Source organism: Hylaeus volcanicus, chromosome 3, assembly GCF_026283585.1.
Source record: "Hylaeus volcanicus isolate JK05 chromosome 3, UHH_iyHylVolc1.0_haploid, whole genome shotgun sequence".
Classification (NCBI taxonomy): Eukaryota; Metazoa; Arthropoda; class Insecta; order Hymenoptera; family Colletidae; genus Hylaeus; species Hylaeus volcanicus.
In genome coordinates, this window is record NC_071978.1 from 22003290 (window position 1) to 22028216 (window position 24927).

Consider the following 24927-nt stretch of genomic DNA (forward strand, 5'->3'; position numbering starts at 1 on the left):
TACTTATTAATAAAGCGAAAGAAACTTTTGGGACAACCTAATACAAAATGTGTATAAATGAGAAAGTAACCACACCAGTGCCAATTGACTCCGATTTTCCAATGTTTACTATTATCCAATCGCATAAAGATTATAGGGTCGAGATACTAATTGGTAATTGAACCCGTTAATAAGGATTTTAGTTGTTCTTATTCTTTGCCTCGTGATTTCAACGTCCACGATCCGCGAGAGACGGAGAACGTCGAGTGACCACGTCCACGAGGCGATCGCCCTTGGGTGAATGCGTTTATGGTCGCGGAAAGCGACGAGGAAGGTGATAAACTGATAACGCAGGAGCGCGAGACGACGTTAATGGTACCACGTGGCTGGGGCCCGCGAGGCGACGATTTCGCTCGGTGCATTCCGTGTCGAGCGAGTCACGATTCAACGAGTGTCCCTTTCTAGCTCCCACTTCTCTCGTTTCGATCGTCTCGCAGCGATGAACGGAAAAGAGAGTCGATCGATAGAGTTATACGATATTATCTTTGTGTTCGCGATACCGTCAGCCGCGCGAATTACCGATATATGACGAATGAGGATTGGCCATGGCCGGGATCGTCACTAGCGTCGGCTTGATTTCATTCCGATAAAAAAAGAAATGGCTGGAATACAAGCCTCCGTTAACCGATATATCACTGAATGAACACGATCGCTGCACGAGTTAAATCCGACGATCCGTCCGCGAATTTCACCTATGAATGGGTAATGGATAGCGAGCGCAGACCTGGGCAAATTTTCATTGAAATGGTGACAGGACATAATTTATTTCGAATCGTTATTTTTTATACCAGATGGTTGAAAGTAGAAGTTATATCAATTCATTTGAAACGATAGCTGTTTCAAGAAATTCTTTTGAGAAATCTTTACAGCAATTTGATTCGAGCAAAACTTTATTCTTCTAAGTAATTTGAAAATAAAGTGATGTATTGTTTGACATAATATTTCAAAAGTGATCGTTATTTTATACATAGTCCCCGTAGACATCGACGCGGATATTTATGATTTCGTTGCACTGCGATTGCTGGCTCAACAGTGTAATTTATGGAAAAGAAGTCGAGCTATGAAAGATCAGCTTCGACCTAATTCTACTAGCCTAGAGTAATATTCTTAACTTTTTTAAATTTCTTGATATATCGACGTGCACTGGTACTCCAAATTTGAAAAATGAGATTTCCAACCATAGTTATTCTTTTTTCAATCTCTCTTCAATTCTTTTAGTTAAAGATTTCAACGGGACCCCAAGGTCAATTTTATCTTCTCTGATGTAATTTCATATCTGTGACGCGAGAACCATTCAGAGATAACCACGCAATAAAAAGTGACGTCGAAAGCCGTCGAGACGAGATGCAAATTGAAAGTTTGTATATCTTTCGGGACATATGTTACAAGATACGTTGTCAAGATCAATTCTTCATTCCATTAATTGAAAGGTCGCGATCTTTTAACGCGTTGACCGTCGCAGCCCTATTGAACGAAACGAGAGCCCATTCCTCGCACAAGTATCAGCTGCGAGCCAACTTCTCGTTTATTTTACCGCTTCCTGAACGAGTGTTCGCCTCTCTAATCCATACTAATTTTCATTTCCATTCCAGACATCCATTAGAACATTATTTCATTCGTAAACGTACATCGAAAAGTTAAAAATAGTTCACGACCCGAGTTCCCCTAATTGTTGAGAACCCGATGAACTCGCATTCTAATGGAAATCCATCTCATTCGACGAACTCAGGAAATTCTCGAGAGCAGAATCGACAGTCGGTGCCATGAATACGTAATTTCCACTGCCTGAAATAAACTTCGAAAAATCTATTTCAACGACGAACTCGTCGACGCTGTGGCACGTTCGATGATTTTAAAATATTTAATCGGCGGGAAAAATCGGCGAAATATCGATGACGGGAATCCAACCATGATCGACGGTCGAGTGAATCCGAAATATTAGAAAGAGTTATTATTGCGAGGAATAAGGAACTTATGATTGCATCGATATTCGATGAAATTAACAATTCCCCGCGATGAACGGGGAACTCGACACAGGGAATTAATTGGCTCTTCCGGACCAAAGTAATTTTCTTTCTGCGTTACCGTCGCTTTAAGTGAATTTCCTTCTTTGCAAAGCTTTCCACAAACCCGCATAAAAATTTAATTACCCTGCCTGCGATATGGAATGAAATAAAGGTCGAGTCTTCGTCGTTTATGCGCTATCGTAGCCTGGGTAAATTGTTTTTCGTTCATTAGATATTAGGTCGTCTTCTCATTACTGCACTATCGGTTTTGTGCAACTATTTTTCTCTTAATGTTCAACGTTTGCCATTTATTTAAAAGCGAAACCATTCATTTAATCATCTCTTAATTACATATTTCAAGAGAGTATTAAATGAAAAGTCACAGAATTAACCCTTTGCACTCGAGAGGTGACTCTCAGTCACCATTAGGTTTCACGCAGCAAATCTAGAATACCTAATGTTTCTTTAGGTTTAATTTCTTTGGAGCTCGAAGTGTCAATAAAACGATTGTCGACGAAGTGAAGGTAAACTTATTCTCAAATCTATTAGGTTGTCCCGAAAGTTTCTTTCGCGAGTTGCACTCAATTATTTTATGTTGTCGCGTTTATATAAATAGACAATCTAATTTCATAGATTTTCATGTTGTAACAGTAATGGAGCAAAATGAATCGTGCACAATTCCGTAATGTAACATAAAACATAAACTATTGTGCATGTATTACTTATTAATAAAGCGAAAGAAACTTTTGGGACAACCTAATAGATAGCTTAGAATTCATGGCAATAGAACGCTAAGAAACATCTCGAATTTCTACGCCTAATAATTGTGAATGTAATCTGTGAGAGAAACAACGATAAACGCAATTTCTTGGTTGCTGAACTACATATACGTAGACAAAGTCCAGCGTCCATCAAGTTGAGACTTAGATTATATATTTTCATTGTAATGGATAGTAATTAATCTCTGCACCGACTGCATTACATTTCTGCAGTTGAAAGTATCACTGGGAATGCTCTACAAGCTCTATTACCGATTATAAAATCAAAAGTTTGTTACTGGAGGAATTACACACTCCATGCAACGATTTTAATTTACAAGTATGAATAGTACAAAGTCCCATAGGCGTCTCTTGGACTACACTATGCAATTGCGATCCTGTGACTAAAACCTGCAACTTCTCCTATAAATTGTAAGTCGCGCCGTTATAACAAACTTTGCTTATGAAGAAACTTTGTTCTCGCAGCAATAAAACGGACGACGAACTAATTTCTCGAGTATACGAGATAGCCCTAACGGTTGCACCAATGAAACGTGAAGGACGACTCTATTCTGAAAGTACGAATCTGCAATTAGTATTAATGGAATTAGTGGACAAATTGATAACGCATCTCTCGCCGCAGCGATTGCATTCAGATAATGAACGGATAGAGCTCGTTAATCATCCGTTGTTTAGCGACAAATGGAATAATATCGAATATAACGATGAAGATTACGCCTATTCAATCATAGCCACGCGCGCAAATAGACGAAATTTTATTTGAATAATAATAACTGACGTATAGAGGAACCGGACAGTGATTTATAAGCTTATCCTTCACTTAACGTCCATTATCAATTCGTTCTATAATTTAGATTGATATCTCTATCGAAGGAATAAGAGAACAAACGCTGTTCGTGGTTTATTTGTCATTTGAAATTATAAAAGTAAAGGTGGAACCATGATGAACAAATAGAAATTTGTACCTCTGGATTAGGTCTTCTTAAAAGTCACGGTTCGGAATGAGCATTTATTGAAGACATTAATCAAGAGATATTTTTCTAAATTTCGTTGTCTACTGATTGAAAGAACTAGAAATTAATTTCTGACAATAGTTAAAATACGTAAAAGTGAATTTCTGTACCACTGATCGGTAACATAATTTCATACAGGAGAGAAAATCTAAACCAGAGGTCCTAGCGTATATCATTGAAAATAATAATGCTCTTACCAACTACCTGCGACGAATTCCTACCTAATTCCGAAAAATGAATTTCTGTATCACTGATCTGGAACACAATTTCCTATAGGAGAGAAAATCTAAACCAGAGGACCTAGCGTATATCATTGAAAATAATAATGCTCTTACCAACTACCTGCGACAAATTTCTACCTAATTCGGAAGAATGAATTTCTGTATCACTGATCCGGAACGTAATTTCCTATAGGAGAGGAAATCTAAACCAGAGGACCTAGAGTATATCGTTCAAAACAATAATGCTCTTATAAACTATCTGCGACGAATTTCTAATTCCCAAAATTCAATTTCTATACGACTGATCTGGATTATAATTTTGTGTGGAGAAGAGGAACCAAACTAGAAGTCGCAGCGTGTATTATTCCAGATAACAATGCTCGTGCAAATTATTGTCGCGTTGAAATTCGCGCCTCAATTAATCCGCTAATACTCGAAGGTGGTTCATGACTTGCGCGAATTTAACCAATTATTTCTACCGACGGACCCGAGGAGACACGTTCAATAGCGCCGATAGAAACGATCGAGAACGGAAAAGGGATGCTTCACACTTCGGTGAGTTTGTCGAACGAATGTCCGCGAACGTGAACGACGAGGTATTAACGTATCTCCATCGCTGTCCATGAAATCACTTAAATGTAAAGCAACAGCAGCTCCAGACTTCGAATCGATCGGTAGTAGCGACGTGACGATGCGTTTCCTACCGGTAACGTTACCCAACTGTTGCCAAGTATTTCTAATCGCCTTGGTATCTCGATTCTGAGAGATACTTTCCGGATGCTTTCCTCGAGATGTTATCCTGTACGTTGCCTTTTCTTATCAAAGCCACGGTAGGAATTCTCCAAATGAAATTTGTCTCAATGAAGGATCTACTGAACTCTGAGATCTTCTTATAAGAGCACAGTTAATTAATTTGACACGTGGACAATTGGTAATTACTGAAATATTCTAGGACTCGTTGTTCCCACTGAGCCATATCGAACTCTACCAGTCTTGTTCTTATTTGACTCATCGTTGTTAGCTATGGAAGGTGCAATACTACACTCGACCATTCTAAAACCCTCGAATGTACTACCAATGCCAACTATCGATAACACTGTGAGAATCTAAGCCAGGGAATCTACGCCTCGACTGTTTCAGCGCTCGACGGGCACGCAAACTAACGGCGCCACTAATGAGTCTTCACCCTTAACTTTATTATTTTTTTTCGCGGTTACTATTTCAGATATTTAAATTCTCCAAAAACGAAAATATTCGTACTTATAAACTGCATCTCGTATATTTTTTCCAGGCTATTTTTTTAATTATTAACGTATGTTAATTTTTAATTATCGATAGACGTATGTTGCAACAGTGCTCGCGCTGAATATCAAAGAGACGATCGACGATGTTAACGCATCCGCGAAACAGATAGCGGTGCAACGCGTCGCGATCGCGCTACGACGCTTTAATATTAAGAATGACTCACGCGTTCAGCGACGACGTTCTAAATGCAACCGAACTCGTTGCACGCTAGCGCTAACTTATCAAGGGATAATGTCGCTAAATCGTTGCAACTGCTGGCGCTATTGTCCCCCGTGAATTAGCATCGTCGCACGTAATTACGCGACGACACGCGTACTCGCGATCGACGATCGGGTTCGATTCGCGAGTTCCTTTCGTTCGAAATAGAATTTTCTTAGTGGTCGTCGCATAATTGTCCTTTTTCTTCTGTAGTATTCCTTTGAGTTTAACTATTCCTTGGTTAAAACTATTTTCTGTTTTAAATTAATGTTTAATTAAATGTTCTTTTCGGAACAGCGACTCCATTTGATGAGTTGATATGTGTTCAAAGGATTAGAAAATAATGGATTCTTTAAATTGATGGGAATTAGAATTTAAATAGAATTTATGAGAGTTTTTCTATTAAAAATATGAATTGCAATAAGAGAGACTCGTCTGAAAAACGAATGAACAGTGAATGGAAAAATTTCATCTCTCTTGAATGATATTAAAAAGGTTCACAAAGGCTCGGATACGCTGATCCGGAAAACATGAAATAGTTTGAACTTGATTAAACTTTATTACGTGCATTTTTCTGCGAAACAGTTGCAACAATGTACGGAAACAAAGAGTCAAAATTCAATTCCAACGTGGAGTTTCCATCAAAACTTATTAAATCAAAAAGCGTCCATGGTATCCACGTTTTCCTAGGTTAAAACTAATCTTTCGCATCCCCCTTTGATTGCAGACTACCATCCCCAAAGGATCGCGAGCCCTGTTCGAGCATAGGTGAACGTACCTCGATATAGTACGTGTTTTTCAGATATTTTTCAACGCGGCTGGACAACAGTTTACCCTATCGATCCGCGCAAACACGTCGGCGATGTTTGAATACCAGTCGCGCCAAAAAATTTGAACGACAGCCAAGCTTCCCTGTTGGCGTTTGCAGGAATGTTTCAATGCTTCCAGGATTTCCGTGTAGCCTGGAGAAGTAACCGAGAACTGCGGTTTTGGCGGTCAATGATTTATCGCATCGATTGCGCGCAACTTAATCCTTTCGCTACTGAGTTGCGATAATCCTGCAGGTATTAAATAGTAGCCTTGTTTGCACGGCTGCGTCGAAACTCGATTCTCCTTTTGTACGGGCGCTTTTCCTACGAACTCCGTCGTAATGAAAGGGTTAAATAGAAGGCAATCGATAGCGGGGAAATGGAATACTTCTCGATGATACCGGACATCGTCGCTTCGATCAAAAGTTGGAGCAGTGTTTACCGAGGTCTCTACTTTGTGGCTTTCTCCGTGCTTTGCAGTGTCTATTAAATAATATCTGCGAATTGTGGTATTTGTTTGTCAGCGATGTGACAAAACTACTTTTCTTTATTTACGAAATAATTTGGAAATGAAATTGATAATACCGTTCAGAATGATTTAATGCAGTATTATCGATACTAGAAGTTATGAATCAAGGTTAATGATTCATGGTATCGACACGTGTAACTCAAACAGAAGGCAACAGGAAACCAGACACTTTCTGGTACCGTTATTTTCTTTTGAAACACTATTAATACCGCGTAACTTTGAACAGTACGTGATATTAACAGCGTGAATGATCACCACTGGCTCAGTTCATACAGCTGGAATGATTCAATATTCCCCGAATTACCAACGGAAGCAGACAAAGCTGCGATTGGTGCAACAACCTAATTGTAAATGTCAGCACGTCACAAGTTCACGATAATTCGAGAGATGTAATCGGTTTTTCGCAAACCACCGAGGTCGAAGCACGGTTATAGTTAATCGTTAGAGTGTCTATTGTATTCTAGACCGCATACTAAAATAGTTACATAGTTATAATTGAATTAAATATTTAAACTATACGAGTATTCAAGTTTTCGAGTAAAAATTCAACAAGTCCAACAAACTCCGGCTGCTCCACATTCGAACATTGTAACAAGTACCTGCACCAGTTGTCGAAAATATCACATCTTTTATTCGAAAAGTGACTCGTTTTATTCGAAAGCCTCGAAACATGGTACACTGCAATAATTCGAAAAGTATTCCACGCTTCAACAGAGATGAATTTGAACGTTTTAACGAGTTACCGAGGCAGTTTTTTGACAAAACTCGACGCCTTTGGTTGAAAGCCTCGGACAGTGCAAATTGCAACAAGAGACGGCTTAATTCGTCGAGTCGTGAGCGTTCGAACAGTAGCGAGGCAACGGTCTCAATTTGTCGGAGGGATTTTAAGGAACCGTCGAGGCGGAAGAACTAAATGGGGATTCACACGCCGCTGATCTTTCGAAGATGAATCACAGGAAGAGGCTAAAATTTTTCAAGCCGACACTGACGCCCTGTTCGCAAGAAGAACACTAACGAAAACGAATTCACTGCCACATTCGAAGTGTTTTGTAACCGTAAAGGGTTGAAAACTCGAGATTATTAGTTTGGATTAATAATAAATTAATAGTTACATATTGGATTTCTCTATAACACATTTACCGATATATTCTAAGTCATCCGCAAGATTAATAATAAATTAATAGTTGGATATTAGAATGCTCTAACACGAAAAAAGGTATCGAAAGTAAGTGTTCCAATAAAACTTTGTTAGGCATTTGTTAGCAGTTATAAAAGCTTTAGGAAGCCATAAACGTCTGAATGTACCAATTAGGAAAGCATTAGGACCAGGTGTGTTAGTTTTACCAATTACTGTTTGTTTCTGATCAAAGATGGAGCAACAAAAGGTAAACAATAATAGAAAAATAGAATTCGAATATATGCATTAAACTATTACGTGTATAAAATTAAAATTTCTGCAATTTTTGGTATTTCACTGCAATGTCAGAGCCCTGTCCAGGTGACTAATACCTTCCTAATCAACTCCTTATCGTTTTCGTTAAGACTGTGCCGATAAGTTTTAATATCAAAGAATCTAAATCGATAAAGCTCGACGAAAACTGCAATTGCTCCCAGGAATTAAATCTTTTATAATTAGTATCGCTATTTGAACAATCGATTATATTTTTACGTCGAATCATCAGCCGTGAACCTACAGGTGTTTCCATCGACTAACATCGAACTCACGGGAAAACAATATTTCTGATTACCGATCTGCTAATTCCACCTGTTTGCCTTAAATATTCATACCCGCTAGCAATGTTGCCGTTCGCGGTGCAGACTTTACAATTTAACGCAATTACGCGCTTTGGAAATTACAATGTGCGCTTTATTTTCTCGTCACGTGTGCTAAACGGGAACAATCGCTAAAAGGAATCCCAATCACACGCGGCGGACGGTTTCTCACAAGACGTCGATTACATAAATTGTTAACGCTGTTATCAATGAAACAACACTTCGTATCTCCCCAAGGAAATTGCAGATTAGCGGAGCGAACGAAAAATGATATCGTGAATGAAATTTATAAAAATAAATTTCTTTAGACGGAATACCGTATGAAATTTATCAATCTGATTTTTACGGAGAATAGGAACGAGAGATGATAAAATAATTATACGTTTAATGCGGTCGATGCAAGCAAACAAGCTATATATTAGTCGTAAACTTTCTTTTGCGAACTAGTTGCGTTATTAATCATTAGACTGCGGATCTTTGTGCAAAATAAAATCTTGGCAAACGTGTCTACAAAAATTGAACCTAAATAGGAATTTATTTTACTCTGCAAATATTATAATATGAACTTTACTCTCAATATTTTTTATATTCTTGCATACTGTGTGCATTTTGTAGTTTCTTGCACATACAAATTTTCTATAAATGCATAAAGATCCGCAGTCTATTAATCATCGTTTAAACAAAAAGTTTTCCCTTTGGTAGTATCCTGTTTGTTCTGTTTAATGTGGACCATTCTATTTCGATTATTTGCAACCTGTTTACGATATTCACGGCTTCGTTTTCCACGAAAAGGTTGTTATCTACAAAATCTCCGCGATAGTTGAAAACAAAAATAAAACACGAGAGGAAGATATTACGTGCAAGACGCGGAGCTTTCGAGCATGCAGAAGAACAATGCGAAACTCGGGCGGTTGAATCTTAATTCTGAAATATCAGCCAACTGTTTGTAATATAGCGACAAGGACAGCACGAGGGACCACTTGCGCTGGGTAATAATTGAACTGATAACGGGTAAACGCGTACTGATGCAACGATGCATAGATCTATACCAGCGATTTTAGACGAGGAAAATGTTTCGCTACAAAAAAAAAGTCACGTGCAGTCCCATTGACGAGAACAATGCATTTTTATCAGAATTCCGTAGCTAACGGATTGATTCGTAAATAACTTCCGCTGCAGATGAAGTAACAATGGTTGTTGAAGAGAATCATTCGCAGGTAGGGATTTTTCATTTCCTAAATTGGAACAGGTGATAATCAACGATGACAATTATATAACTGACTAAGATTTATCGTGTAATGATATATTAGGAAAGAAATTGTAAATTGACAAACAGAAATTATTTATGAATCTAACCAATATTTTTGTTACGCATATAACGCATTGCAAATTAACTGCTCCATTATTTATGTAAATGGAACGATGTAGAAAGAACGGAATAATAAGAAGTGCTTATGCTATGCTTATGCATAAAACATTCACATCCGATAAAACTTTAACAATGTTCATCAGTGAGAACAAAATAGTAGAATAATTCTTCAAGTGGTAAACAAACAATTCCATCGATTTTGTTTTAGACAAATAAATTTCCAGATGAAAAAGTTGCGTGAAAAATAATTAAGTAGCTCTTTGAATCGTTGATAAACAATTCCATTGATTTCGCATAAAAATATGTGTAAATTTTTTTCAAATAAAAATTCTTGCTCGCGAGGAAAATAATAAAATATATTTATCAATACAAAAAGATATCAATTTAGACTAGATTTAAATTCATGTTAAACTGTTTTGCATACACTTTAAATACGTCGAAAGAAAACCGTCTTATGTACATCTTTATGTATTCAAAAATACCGACGGGAAAATTGTATGAATACGATTCAAAGAACTTAATAAAATATTCGACAACCGAATGGTTTACAGTTAGCGTTAACAGCTGTTAATTGGGAGTCCAAAGCGGCCTATTTGCAGAACGCGTAAACATGCATAACAAAACTGATACTCGACACTAATAATCGCACGACAAACATAAACAAGTCTATATTCGGCTTCCCTCTTAGCATAGATAAAATGTATAAATTCACCACGCAGAATTACGTCACGCGCGAGACGTAAACTTTGACGATAAGCGGTGCATTCGAAATGCAAAAGTTAACGCGTCATCGGTCAATTTACACCGAACCCTCGTGCGTTTCTATTTCCACGACTTTGAAATGCAAAACGATAATATTGTTTTCTGGTGTAAATATAAATCGAAACATCCTGCGAGTTGTTACCATTTTAACGTTACTGAATTTTCAAAAAACCCTGGGCAAATACAGAATATATTCATAAGTAAGAATATCTTAGATAATCTTATCTCTCAGATTTAAATTACAGTTATCTGAATAACAGAAATTAAACGCTTTCGGATAAAAATGATAATATTTTGGGACTCTACAAATCATGTTCTCGCAGTGGAAAACTAAACTTTTCGAACGTGTGGTTCCACTACAATCAATTATAAATTTGATTATCTTCGACATTGTATACGATCACGAGGAACCTTCGTATTTATGAGCAAATCAAACTGTCTCCAAATCTGTGAAAATAACGTTCAGGGAATTCATGGACTCCGAAACTTCTCTCCTGTTTCTACTTCGATTAAGCACGCGATACTTCAAAAAGGTTGCAACACCTTTGAAGTTCGATCGACAAAAAACTACAATTTCGCCAAACCAACGCGCGAAGATCGATGTGCACGAAGTAATATCAGAGGCAAGAATCCCCATTCTCAAGCGCCCCGAAAAAATATTTCATTTTCTCGAATAATAATTCCCATATCGAAATAAAACGACGAATAAAATTATGAATGAAACGAAAATAGCGAGGTATTTATTTTACCGATGAATAAGAATTCTCTGTTTGAAATCCAAAGTGCCGTCGGTTAGAAGCATTTCCTTGCTTAAGGGGTTGGTTAGTCGCAGTCGGGAAAATGGAAACGGACAGTTTCTTGTGTGTGTGTGTGTGTTTTTAAGGTATTAAATAATAATTTTTCTGAATGAAATGTAAATATATTACAAAGTATATCTTAGAGAACTATAAAAGAATTTTTGTTTTAAAAAAATGGCGTGGGTGGCCACTTGATTTGCGGTGAGCAAGATTTCTTCAAACTGATGCACCTGGAAACAAAACTAAAGGTAGATTTAGAAAATATATTAGACTAACCCTGACCCTGATCGAAGGATTTTTTATTTTCTTATATACTTTTTTTTTATCCTGTATTAAATCGCTTAATTTTAATGAATAAAATTGAAAATCAACTTTAAATGTACGCCATCTTGTTTTAAATTAATTTTTTCCAAAATCCTTCGTTCAGGGACCCGCTAGACTAATCTATTTTCGAAATGTACCTTTGTTTTTGTTTTCAGGTAAACCAGTGTAGAGAAATCTTGCTCACCGCAAACCTATGTGTTTAAGGTGGAATGTATTCGTACACCGATCAATTTCCCAACAAACGTTTGTGTGAAATTGTAGTTTTCTTAATTTCTTTTTTTATAATCAATGATATTTTACATATTCTCAGAAATCTCTAAGATAGATACAGTCCAAACAACATTTACTAGCTGATATAATTTGTGAAATTAACAAAGAAAAAAAAAATGCGAAAAGTGGGTAAAAATATAGAAGCAATAAGTATTTGTAGAGTTTGTAACGTAAACACACTAGTTTATTGCTTCGTACGAATTAGAAAACATCAAATTTCCAGTAAGGTACTTTTAAAAATGGCTCTAATAGAGGAATTGAAGAAGATCTCACTTCTTATTAACTTCTAACTAATAATTTGCTTCATTTAATGTTTAGAAAGGTTACAATTATTATAAAATCAAAAGGAAATCCCACGGAGAAAGTATTATATACTTGTAAATTACTATAAATTTCTTTCTTTTTAATCAAGTTTAAAAAATTAAACAGTCGTGCGAATACTTATTGCTTCAACATTTCTGTTTTTTTTTTCTTGGTAATTTCGCAACTTACATAAATAGCTATTTTTTTTTGTTTGTATTCTATCTATTGTATAGATTTCCGAGAATACGTAGAATGTCATTGTATATCAAAAATAAGTTAATAAATCACAATTTTGCATAGGTTTTTTTGGAAATTGATCGTTGTACGAATACTTTCTGCACCCTCTGTAAATTCTCTCGATGGAACGTCCACGGGAATGAAAAAACTAGAACGATGGTAAAATGGTAAATAGACTTACCGAGTCGGAGTTCGCCGAAGTTGCCACAGCCGATTTTCTTGCCGACGCGGAAGTTGGGACCCACCATCTGTACCAGGGTGGCCGAGGACGTGCCACTGTGCCTCGAGGAATGCACATTGGATCTGGCGGCGTTACCGCTTCCACGGGAGGTCCTCTTGGCGGCTTCCTGTTCGCGTTCAGAGTTACGCGCGAGCTCCTTCTCGCGCGTATCTCTGCCGTCCCTTTTCTGCATTTTGCTACGTTAGTGTCCACCGTCGTGGCAGAGTATATATCCCGCGACAGTCCGTTCAACTGCTGTGAACACGCTCGAAATACTCTCCCTCCTGGGACAGGTCGAACAACAAACCCCCCCTGGTCGATTATCAGTGTTCGCGACGTCGTACGTTGTCGTATCGGGGATCGATCCCCATTCTTGACATATTTTTTTTTTTCGTGTACTTCCCTCGGGACAACCGCCGATGGAAATATCACTCGAGCGGCTTCCTGGGGATACACGCGCACGCACGCACACACACACCCACAGACCCGAGGGACACACACCGTGTACGCGGCGAGTCGCAGGTGTCACGGTCCGTCGGTCGATGCCTTCAGGGGATCAATCCCCATGCTATCCTAACCTCCAAGCAGATTTCGTGAGAAATTGTTTACACTCGATACCGAAGCGAAGAAAGGTAAGGAAAGGAGGAGTAACACGCGCGCAAACGCTTGCACGGATATCTCTTTTTCCCTTCTTTTTTCTTTATATTCTTCTTCTGGTTTCTACCTGTTTCTATGCGGCTAGTGGTTATCACAGACGGAAGCGAGTGTTCGTCGCGTCGAAGATCCTGGACGATTCCATATCAATTTCAACTTGGCTTTCTTCTCACCCGGCCGGCCGGGAGAAACAGTCACAGATAAATGTCGCGTCTCAGTCAATACGGCGTGCATCGCCGTGACCTGTTCACTTGCACGGTAACACACTCGTAAACCACCTCCATTACAAACGGCCCCGCCGCGTGCGATCGTACCGTTTCAATCTCTCGTGGCCCGATAGACAGACCGCGACAGGCCTGCCTCACCACCGCCACGAACTTGATTCCTGTGGTTACGATTCGGGGAGCGCCGCCGTAGCGGCTCTGAAACTGTTTTCCCGGTGACACGCACACACGGTCACCGTGCACTTGGCGAGTCTCGTATGTTCTTGGTCCTCGTCTAAGGAAAAGTCCGCAGTCGTGTCACCACCAGTATGCCCGTTCGGCTATTGTGTGCCCACACACGAGCCCGGATTAACACCGAGCAAGTCTTCCTCGCGGTCTTTCTGTTACACCTCGGCCGCCACTCTTTCCGTGTCTCACTTTTCGAACCTCGCTGGGAGAGATACGACTATTTTCCCGACCGTGCCATCGACCGATCGCACACGCACGCTATTCGAAAGAGCCGTCGAACGCGGACAAACGATCGCGGACAAGCTTACGCTCCTGTCTCTCGCGCTCGACTCGACATGGGTGAGATTTGTTACGAGGCCGACAATGCTGCCAACCCAATCCAAAGTAAGGCCGCGTTCGCAACGTACCGCGATGCTAGCGCCATCTCGTCTGGACGACCATGAACTATGTAACGGCGAATAGTGTTCTTTTTACCTAGGGGAAAATCACCAACGCTAGTTACCCTCTCTGTTCGTATTTAATCTTTTATCGATACTTATTTATGTATGAAATACGCAACATCCCATCGAGTACAGTAGTATCTATAATTTTGGAGCATGTATTTTATAGAAAAGATAACGTAGATATTATTTTATCATTAGAAATACCATGAGTTGATATCAATGATGGACAAAACCCTAGACTTCGAATAAATCTAAAGTTTGCCGATGTGTTTGTCTCGTTTCCTTCTATGGAAAATGTTCAAAAGAGGAAACGAGACAAACATATCGGCAAACTTCAGATTTATTCGAAGTCTAGGGTTTTGCCCATCTCTGGACTTGATATTCTTTCTTCTTCAATTGTTTTAGAACTGGATAAGCAATACTTTGAAAATTATGTCGCGTTATCAAGCAATCTTGCGAGAAAAATTGAGAAGGAGAGAGTAGTCGGCCCTAGTAACTTTTCTTTTAGATGGCAAAAATTCATGTTTCCAAATGTATATATGTTGAGGCGACTTTTCATTGATAAAAACAATCCTTTTACCCTTTTCCCTTTTCCTTCTACTTTTATATTTATTATACTTTTTTCCGTGTTATGCACGTTATGTTTTGTTTTGTTATGTTTTGTACCGTTACGATAAATTAACAATAACTTAGTAAATATAGAAATGTTGTTACCAAGCTATTATTGTTCAGCTAATTATCTATCTGCATCTATCCGATGACAATATGGCGTTTCTTCGAATTTTCAAACGGAATGAAAGAAGTAGAATAAAACAATGATCGTAATCGCGAGATTTGTGACGTTCGTTAATTTTTGTTAAATTGTTACATTTCGAGGGATTTTTTGACCGAAACAATACCGTTCGTTTAAATTTCAGTGACCTGTGACATTTTGAAACTAAAATGTTGTGACATTAAATGCCTCTGTTACCATGGAAACCAATTTGAATTTTACCAATTTCTTTTATATTCGTTAGCTATTTGCAGAGTTTATTTTTATAATTTTTGTGTATTATATTGCGTATCATGGAAGAATTAGTGAGTTCTGATGTTCGTATTGTTCTAAACATAAAAGAAGGTAAATTTTATATTTCGTTATTTATTAACCTTTTATTATCAATTTTGTCTGACAATTAACTTTACGCGTCAATTTGTATTCATAAATATGTTTTATTCTATTTTATGATGAATAATGTAATAAATAAAATTATACATTTTTTAAATAAATATTTGCCTTGTTTGGTCCTTTTAAATTAAAACAACAAATTAACTGTTAAATAATTTATAACAAGTATGCCACTGTACAAAACCCTCGTATTGATGATTGTAGGTAAAGGATTTGAACAAATTCTACTACCAACTATGGTGGTAGCTACTTTAAATGGTCATTCGCTAGAAACTGAAAGGATAGACCCAAGCCCAAATCCCCAATACGATCATGCCTTGGTTTGGGAAATAGATAAACACAGACTTAGAAAGTATGTATTATAAACAAATAAAAAATTTATTATAAACGTAGTTATTTAAAAAATCATTAATTTTATAGAATGAGATCTGGACAAGTCCCATTAAAATTAGAATGTTTTGCTATTAAAAGCAATGATAGTAAAGAGAAATTGGGATACTTTTTGCTTAGTCTACGATCTGCACAAGTTTTTTATAAAAATGGTGATGAGGATGTAAAGTTCCATTGGCATAAACTGTTAGGATTGAGAAGCGATCTCAAAATACATAAGCCTGAGTTACTACTCGGTTTAAGTATTCATGACCAAGAATCTACAATATTAAATTCTCGGTCAGAGGTAATAATTCATTTTCTATACTTCAAATTTCATTTGATATTTGAAGGTAACACAAATGCTTGCAAACATTACATTATAGTTAAAGAATTCAGAAGAATCTAAGCAAACAGATATTGAACCCAACGAGTTAACTCCAATTTTGCTTCGTGACGAACGTCTTATACAACTAGGTCCCTTAGATAGTTGTCACGAGTTATTCTTGATGAATGTCATAGCCATATCTGCAACAAATATAGATTTATTATTACCAACGAAATATTATACAGACATGAAAAATAATTTATATTTATGGTGTAAAATATTAGAAAATGATATATATTTTAATCAAACTAAAAAAGAATATGGAGAACTTTGGATACTCAATGAAAAAATTGTAATAAGGATCAGAAGTTCATTAAAAATGTTGAAGTTATATTTACAACTAAAGCCATTTTTATACATATATTTGAAATATAAAGATAATATACTAGGTCAGTCAAAAGTTAATTTACAACCACTAGTTCCTACCGACGATATCGACGAATTTTTAAAAACTGTTGCAAATAATAACAGTATTTTAAATCAGCGATGTTATTTATACAAAGAAGATCCCGATAAAAATGGTGAAATAGAATGTAAAAGTTCATATCTCGATTTACAACTAAAATTGCAGTATGTAGGAAATAAAACAGATGTAGCAATGGATATTTCAAATCCAATAATCAAAGATATAGATGCTCCTAATTCTACTAAAGAACAAAAAACTGATTTGAAACAAATAGTAAGTCGTTCCATCCCAACTTGTAATTTCAAATTTGTGAGCAGAATAGATATTAACAGTAAAAAAAACTTAGGAATAAACATTTTTACTTTTTTTTTAAATATAATTTTCAGAATTATAGTGAAATAGACTGCCACAGAAATCCTGCTGGTGATTTTGGAAAATGCACCACTGGAATTAAAATGTTCAATTTTTCAAATGAATGTAATATTCTAAATAATCATTCCTTAAGTTGTAATATTACAAAAACTCAACCAATTAAAACTGTATGCTCACAGTCAATTGACAGACTACCATGTCATTGTAGTGACATCGAATGTTCTAAAAGTGTAGAAGCATATCGTTGCTACTGCTTGAAGATTCTATTGATAACAATTAAATCAATATCTCCAAAACTTACTGTACCAGATATTGAAATTCGGTATTTATTAATTTGCAAGTTGGCGTTTAATTATTTTCACATTATTGAAAATTTTTAAACTAAATATATGTTCCATTGTGAATTCAGGTTCCATCACCCCAAAACTGAAATCATATCAACATTTTATCCAAAAACGCCACTTTTATTAGGAGAGAAAATGAAATTACAAGATATGGGATGCAAATTACATTTTGTATCACCAACAGATGAAATTAAACATTTGTTGTCATCTTACCCACCTAAAATTAGTATATATAAAACAGAAGGAAGTACCAAAACATGTATTTCACAAAGTATAATTGATATAAAACCATTGTTTCATCAAAATAAGGTAATGCGTTATAAAAAAATAATATTTTCCAATAATAAGTACACATTCACTAAAATTTAATAAACCCTTCTCAGTCTGAATGTCAGTGCAATGTACCATTGTATGACATGGATCAAAATAATATTGGTAATTTAGATATTATGTTAAACTTAGAGGACAATGGTCCATATTATAGAATTAAAAAAAAAACACCTAGTAAGTTTCCTTACATACTTTAACATACATTAAAACAAGGTATTTACTCTATCTGAGCATATAAATTTTGAATTAGGTGAAAATTTGGGACCACCAATCTTAGATGATAGTTTAGCATACAAAATAGTAGATGAATTGGAAACATGGAAAGAACGGCAAAAAGAAATATTTAAAGTTGAGGTAAAATTTTATAACAATGCAAAATGAATACAGAAATACTTAGAATATATTACATATAATTCTTCTTTGACGACTTAGTTGAAAAGAAAAGAAGATCGACATTTAAATTTACTAAGTCAGGAATGGCAAAAACACCGAGAGAATTTAGAAGCAAAACTTGCATGTAGCGTTGAACAATGTAAAATGTTGGCAAACAGTTTAAATAATGCTACAGACGACTTACGAACACGAAGATTAAAAAGTCTTGAAAAAGAAACTAGATTAATTAAAGCAAATGAAGATTTGCAATGGCGATATGAAACGAAATTACGAGAGCTCAAAGAATCGTTTCATGCAATGCAAGAAGAACTTATCTCGAAGGTCAGTAAGACTGCTGATTGCCTGTAATGCATACAGAATTACACATTTTTAATATTTTATAGATCAATGCCCTTGAAAAAAGAAAGACTGCCTTAGAAACGCAAGTTGAACAATTAAGTACTGAAAATGAAAAATTGCAATTATTAGTAAAAAAACAATCAGACGAATTAGGATCTTATCAAAAGGGATCTTTAACGCAAGATCAAACGGCGAACTTGTTACAGGAATTAAAAACACTTGAAGCAAAATTACAAAATGTACTTGAAAGTAAATCATTTTTCAAAGAACAATGGGCAAAAGCAGTTCGCGAAATACATCGTATGAAAATGGAGCATCAACAAGCAATACAAGTTCAAATAAAAAATAGTAAAGAAGAATTGCAAAACTTAGAGTATGTGTCATCTCTAAATTTTATACATTAAAAATTAATATATAACATTACATTTAAGTAGAAAAGTGCGTCATTTTTATTCTTCTTTTAGTCTAGAAGAGATACTATGTGCAGACTCCACTGCTTTAACAGATGACAAAATTTTGTTAAATCAAATTCAAAAGGAAATCGACGTGATCAAACCAAAACCATCATTTATTGAAAAAGATGCATACTGCCAAGTTTTTACGCCGACTAATATAGGTCCAACAATTTCACAAAGCAATAGTAAAAATAAATTAAAGATTTCGGGAGAAAACGATGAAAGATTACAAGCGCTACTTGAAGAACGTGATTCTCTCTTAAAAACTGGCAGTTATACGATCGATGATACAGTTATTATGAAATTGAATACAGAAATAAGATCTTTAATGATGAAGTAATTAACAAATTTATTCCAGTATGTGAATTGTGTACTATACAGTATATACATTAATATTAATAAATACACTAGTGTACACTTTATTTTCATAAATTATTTTTAGAAAATTATTAATAAAATAGTAACAATATTAATATAGAATATTTTATAATTCCGTTTGGATGTGTATGTGTGTATTGAAATAAATGCATTGGATCAGTTTTAATTGTAGTTCATTTATTCATAAATATATTGTTATATTCTACTATATTAATTTCCTTGTGAAATAAGGAAGTATATTCAGGGGGGGGGGGGCTGGATAATTTAATAACCATTTAGGGGCAATGTAAGTGATATTAGTATTACCATAATTCCACCTTCCAGAAGGCAATTCCAAAAGATCTCAAGATCGAGTGAATCACTTATTATTTAATAACAACACCATTAAACTATATTATTTAATATAAAATATTTTTGAAAGACGTACCTATATTCTCACATTAAGTAAATTAGAAAACAAATAATATAAAAAACATGTTTATTTTATAGTACATAGATGGAAGTACATAGTTAACATAGGTTCTCTACATGATATAAGAAACTAGTCTATTTTGTATTTACATTACAATTTATTTACACTAATATTAAATATAGTTTCAGAGTTTTAGAGGATATTGTTTTTTTAAGGAAATTATCAGCTTAAAGAAAATCTTTTTGATCGTACATCAATCGCTTCTACTATACCATCTCCAAGTATATAAAAGTCTTGAATCATCGCGGAAACATTTAAAACCAACTGACCGTCGCTGTTGTATTTACGACAATTGATATTTGATACCTTAAACTCTTTGACTTCTAAGGCAGTAGGTTTCAATAACACTCCTATTATCATACCACCATAGGTATCGTGAAAAAATAGCGCAAATTCATCATAACCATCCTAAAAATGTTGACATTGAAAATTAATCGAATATCATATAAAACAGTTAATACTTTAACTTACCCTTAACTCCTTCAAAAAACACTGTACGGGATCAAAACCTACAACTGGTATCTTTTCGTGCGAGTGTTTTTTATAAGGATGCCAATCAATGACCTGATATTTTTCATTAACATCAATTGCTTGTAGTTTTCTAGGAACCATATGTGGCTTTAAATGTATCAAACAATCATATTCCGTGAGCGGCGGTCGAAACAAAGCCTTGACATCCGATATAACCTTTGTAAGAAGTTGTTCTTCGAACAGTTTTAAAGATTGTTTTGCTAACGCGGTAATACGATTTAAAATTAGGGTAGTCGGTGCTTTTTTAGTCCATAATGATCTTTCATGGTCGTAAGGAGTAGATATAAATAACGGCGGTAGAGAATTACGAGATGATCCGAAAAGGGTTTCCACAGCTACGATTTCTTCTCCTATTATTACACACAACATGTTAACAACAATTGCGATAGTTTTTAATTTGAACTGAATACTTACTAGACATTTCATTGTTGAAATTAACGATAATAGGATCCGTATTCCAGTGACCCCTTGCAAACATTTCTAATATTCTCAAGAATGCTACCTGTGGCATTTGAGGAGGTCTATATGGTGCTGGTGTTAAGTACATTGAAGCTATGAGTAACTCAACCACTACATCTGGTATATGAGAATTGTCCAATAATTGGGCAGATAGCCAACGTTTTGTTAAACAACAAGCAGCCCCAAAGGATGGTTGTTGAACATGCAATCTACCAAATGAGCAGTGTCACATTAATTTCTAATTACGAAGAAATAATTAAACTTTTTTTAAAATAAATTATACCTACCCATGCAAAGCGCTAGTCAATTTCGGTAATTCAAACAATTTATTTTCTAATTCAATTGATTCGTCGTTATCTTTGTATTGTGTAACTCCGTCCTCGGTTACTTGTTGCTTTAAACAACCAATTTCCTTTTGATGTGCTATCCTTAATCGAAACACGAATCCTTCCTAATAATAAATTACTAGGTTTGAATATATCTTCTACATCTAACACCACTTTTCATTAATGTATAACAATTGTTATTGTGATGTAATAAATAATGAAATATAATAACCTTGTACACATCGATATATGAAAAATTTGCATTTGCTTTTAACATACATTGCTGTCTGAGACATTCTGCAATTTGTATGTGAAAAGCGGCTTTTGTGTTTCTAAACGCTTCTAACTCATCAGGCCACTTTCCACTTGTTGATAACTGCAAACTCACTTCAAGTGGACAAACATATCTAGGAGCTTGAGTAATATTTTTCGACAATATTAAACAATTTTTGCTGTTTTTAATAAGTTTCTTATCTGATCTATAAACCGTCGCAAGTGGTGGAAAAACATCTGCGTATCGGAATACTGCGTTGGATCCTTGAACTCCGTGTATCGATAAAGGAATGTCCGTGAGAGACATTAACTCCTTTTCAAAACTATTAAATGCATTTATCACTTTTAAAGAAGCTTCTTCGCCCGTGCCATAAGTGAAATGCGTTATTTTGATCTAAATGTATAAACAAGGTTTATTTATTTATACAAATCGAAAGATAATCGAGTGCTAATGTGATTACCTTTGATAATTTTAAAACTTCTTCCATTTCATCAGCAATATATGTAAACTGATCTTTAGAGAGGCCAATTTTTTTTAGCAATAAAAAAGTTACGATATTTTTACATATCATTCTTTTTCCTGATATTGTTTTGCCTTTTGACCAAACTACAGTTTCGCGTACAGATCCGTCTTGAAATCGACGTAACTCTGATTTGTCACCCCAAAACTCTCTAAATGTAACTGCCTACAATGTGAATTCATGGCATTAAAATACACTGGCACCGTTTATTATTGTTATACATTTTACTGACCTCTGGCAGATTTGCCTCAGGACCTTTATCAACAATAGTAAAACAAAACTCTGGATTTAATTCCAGTCCAATAACAATCTCTCCAATATCATCATCAATATTTTGTGTGCATTCCCACTCTATAACTTCCTTCGGTAAAACACAAATTTGTTGTACTCTATTTGTTAGTCCTTTCGTTAATAAATTATGAAGAATTTTTATTATTTGATCTCGGTAATTAAGACCATAGTCTAATCTATCAATACTAGTTGATGTAGCATTCACAATATTTTTCAACTGCTGAGTATCCTTAAAGCTATGTAATTAATTAACTGTACAGTGTCATAAATCAATTTAAAATTATTAATTTTATTCCTATATACTTTATAAAAATAATTACCATATAAGATGATCGAATGCCCTGTAAAATGGCACCTTTCTCATGAAAAGTGATTGAAAGCTATCAGCATGCACACTATCTAAGTGATTCAAACAATATTTTGCTTCTTGTTGTACCCAACAGAAAGTAGACTTAGAAATGTATGCTGCAATGTTATGATAGCCTGTAGGGTCTAAAAATACACAATCATAATACTTCTTATAATTCAAAATCGTTTTTTCAGTGTCTTCATTTTGATTCATTGTTATTCCAGTTTCACACCAACTAACTTGCACTAATAAATATTAAAAGATGTTAATTATTGATACAGACAAAATATCCACTTCTCAGCATCTGTTTAGAAAATACTTTACCTAAATTAGTCCATACATTCCTAACTACCTGATAACTACTCATAAATGTATTCAACTTTTTAATGGATAATAAGTATAAAACAAACATTGTTATGACATGTCCATTAAAGTCTACAAAACGTTTGGTTAATTCTCTCTGAGCTAACCATATCTTTAGTAATATAATACCATCTCTCAAGTTTGGGTATTCTTTTAACATTTTCATATTCTCTAAATTCATTCTTGACATTGTCAAATCATGAAGGATTATAGAATTGTAATGTGGTGTAGGGGATGCATCTTCTGCAAATATAATATTTATGAAAATAGAGTCATTCTGACAATAAAGACACAATATGTCTAAAATGTACCATTTGTTGTGTCTGTGAAGAACCATCCAGGTTTGACATTATTTTTCTCTGGTAAAAGCCTTCTTAGGGCAAAGCTTTCTTCTTGAGCTGATATGTGCACCAGTACATTGAGCTTTTTACCTAATTTTCCATTTGGTATAATTTTTAACATTGGCCTTAAATTATTTCCAACATACTTTTTATCATCTGCAATATCATCAGTGATATGCGATGCTACATATGCCAAATACATTGCTTTCTTTTTCATGTATCTATAATTTAGACAGTCTTGCTTGTGAAATATTTTGGCAGGCATTTCAATCATTATGTCTACAGTAATATTTGGACCAACTATACCATTGAATGCATAAGACCCTATGACAGTAATATTTGATGGCTTAAGAAATTTAAATGTGTCTTCTTTATTTTGCCTTATTTTAGGCATTGGAATGTGCATTCCCAATTGTTTTTCTAATTTCTTATCTGCAAACTAAAATTACAGTTACAAATGTAGGAAAATATTCCAATACTCCATGTATTATTTCAATAAAATTACTAACTCTGTATTGCTCTGAATCTTTTATTGATTTTACAGTATCAACAAATTTCTGAAACCAAGCATCAAACAGATTCTTGTATCTATCTTTAATTTTAATTTCATTTAGCATTTCTTCTATTTGTAGTCTAAACAAATTTGAATGAAACAAATTTTCTGTCTCCCTAAGTTGATTTAATTCTTCGACTGTGGGTGGTTTATATAAATCATGTTCTAATTTTTTTCTCTTTTTTGGCATAATAGTATTTGTAGATTCGTTGATAACTTTTCTTTTCTTTTTAACAGATACTAAATGAGAATCATCTCTTGTATCAGATTCTTGGATCTCTTCATCATCTTCATTTTCTTGATCTTCACTTTCATCAATTTCATCATTAGAATAATGATCACAATCAAGATCTGACTCGTCAGAAGGATCCACCATATCCCTCATATTTGCCTACGGTAAATAATATTTATGCAACTAATCAAAATTACAATGTAACCTTAACTTCATTGTATATACACACATGTTTAAGGTTATAATCAAACTCCAATTTATTAGTTAAACATACATACCTTATAAGGTACCTTCATTGTTATCACTGAATTTTGTAGTCACTCTCAATTTAATTTTTTAATATACCTCGAAAAAAACTAATTTATAATACGGAATAGTATGCTCGCCTGCACTCGCCTGGTCGGCTATTCGATCTTGATCCCACGTGTATCACACAATTTAACATTACCGCTATTATAAAGCTAAAGCTATTGCGCATACTCTTGTCAGTTTCATGTTAGCAGTAGTCTTTTTTACATTGATAAAAAATATGTATTACATTCTCGATTGTCCCATTCGGTAGAAAAAAAATTAATGTTAAAAATATCGCTAGGCTAGTAAATTATTAAGGTTGGGTAGTAAATTATTTTAATTCTTTTAGAGAAGAGAGCAAATACAATTACTCTTCTGTCATTTATTACCATATACTTATCAAACATGTCAATATGTTCTGCACAACATCCTTAAAGATACCAATTACTACTTATTTTTACATCGTAGGTAACATGTATATGA

At 35.0% G+C, this 24927-nt stretch overlaps 3 protein-coding genes across 22 annotated transcripts in view; 1 reads left to right on the forward strand and 2 right to left on the reverse strand.

Annotated features, from left to right (window-relative positions):
• The window catches only part of LOC128873814 (casein kinase I), a 101265-nt gene extending 86844 nt beyond the window's left edge, over positions 1–14421 (reverse strand). For 13 of the 18 annotated variants that reach the window (XM_054117694.1, XM_054117692.1, XM_054117697.1 and 10 more), the window contains exon 1: positions 12916–14420. In XM_054117694.1, coding sequence (XP_053973669.1) covers positions 12916–13147 — 232 coding nt within the window. In that variant the 5' untranslated portion in view covers positions 13148–14420. Of the gene's footprint in view, positions 1–12915 lie in introns of all 18 variants that reach the window. The other 5 variants (XM_054117681.1, XM_054117685.1, XM_054117684.1 and 2 more) reach the window with 1 other exon arrangement.
• Positions 14422–15074: 653 nt separating this feature from the next.
• Positions 15075–19611, forward strand: LOC128873812 (centrosomal protein of 120 kDa). Of its 3 annotated transcripts, XM_054117677.1 has the most exons (12): positions 15075–15344; positions 15421–15620; positions 15873–16020; positions 16089–16344; positions 16424–17104; positions 17218–17525; positions 17613–17856; positions 17931–18051; positions 18128–18231; positions 18310–18591; positions 18654–18982; positions 19074–19611. In XM_054117677.1, the coding sequence occupies exons 2-12, from the start codon at positions 15569–15571 to the stop codon at positions 19402–19404; spliced, it is 2856 nt and encodes a 951-aa protein (XP_053973652.1). In that variant the 5' UTR covers positions 15075–15344; positions 15421–15568; the 3' UTR covers positions 19405–19611. The 3 variants fall into 3 exon arrangements, with proteins under 3 accessions (XP_053973652.1, XP_053973650.1, XP_053973653.1); XM_054117675.1 differs by having other exon boundaries at positions 15075–15620; XM_054117678.1 differs by lacking the exon at positions 16424–17104 and having other exon boundaries at positions 15083–15620; positions 19074–19609.
• Positions 19612–19903: 292 nt separating this feature from the next.
• On the reverse strand, positions 19904–24588 carry LOC128873811 (nucleolar protein 6). The gene is made up of 12 exons (XM_054117674.1): positions 24432–24588; positions 23878–24312; positions 23339–23807; positions 22989–23270; positions 22636–22909; positions 22257–22551; positions 21965–22189; positions 21463–21897; positions 21192–21355; positions 20860–21113; positions 20386–20795; positions 19904–20322 (listed from the first exon to the last, which is right to left on the reverse strand). The coding sequence occupies exons 1-12, from the start codon at positions 24447–24449 to the stop codon at positions 20077–20079; spliced, it is 3507 nt and encodes a 1168-aa protein (XP_053973649.1). The 5' UTR covers positions 24450–24588; the 3' UTR covers positions 19904–20076.
• Positions 24589–24927: the final 339 nt, after the last annotated feature.

Bases quoted from the DNA above. Each gene is read 5' to 3' on its own strand.
- LOC128873811 (XM_054117674.1), bottom strand. The intron at 22,552-22,635 runs GTAATTATTTTT...TTAATTACATAG, and splicing joins GCATTCGATCATCTTATATG to CTTTAAGGATACTCAGCAGT. The intron at 21,114-21,191 runs GTAGGTATAATT...CTCATTTGGTAG, and splicing joins TTGACTAGCGCTTTGCATGG to ATTGCATGTTCAACAACCAT.
- LOC128873812 (XM_054117675.1), top strand. From the start codon at position 15,569: ATGGAAGAATTAGTGAGTTCTGATGTTCGTATTGTTCTAAACATAAAA. The intron at 16,021-16,088 runs GTATGTATTATA...TTAATTTTATAG, and splicing joins GATAAACACAGACTTAGAAA to AATGAGATCTGGACAAGTCC. The intron at 18,052-18,127 runs GTAAGTTTCCTT...ATTTTGAATTAG, and splicing joins AATTAAAAAAAAAACACCTA to GTGAAAATTTGGGACCACCA.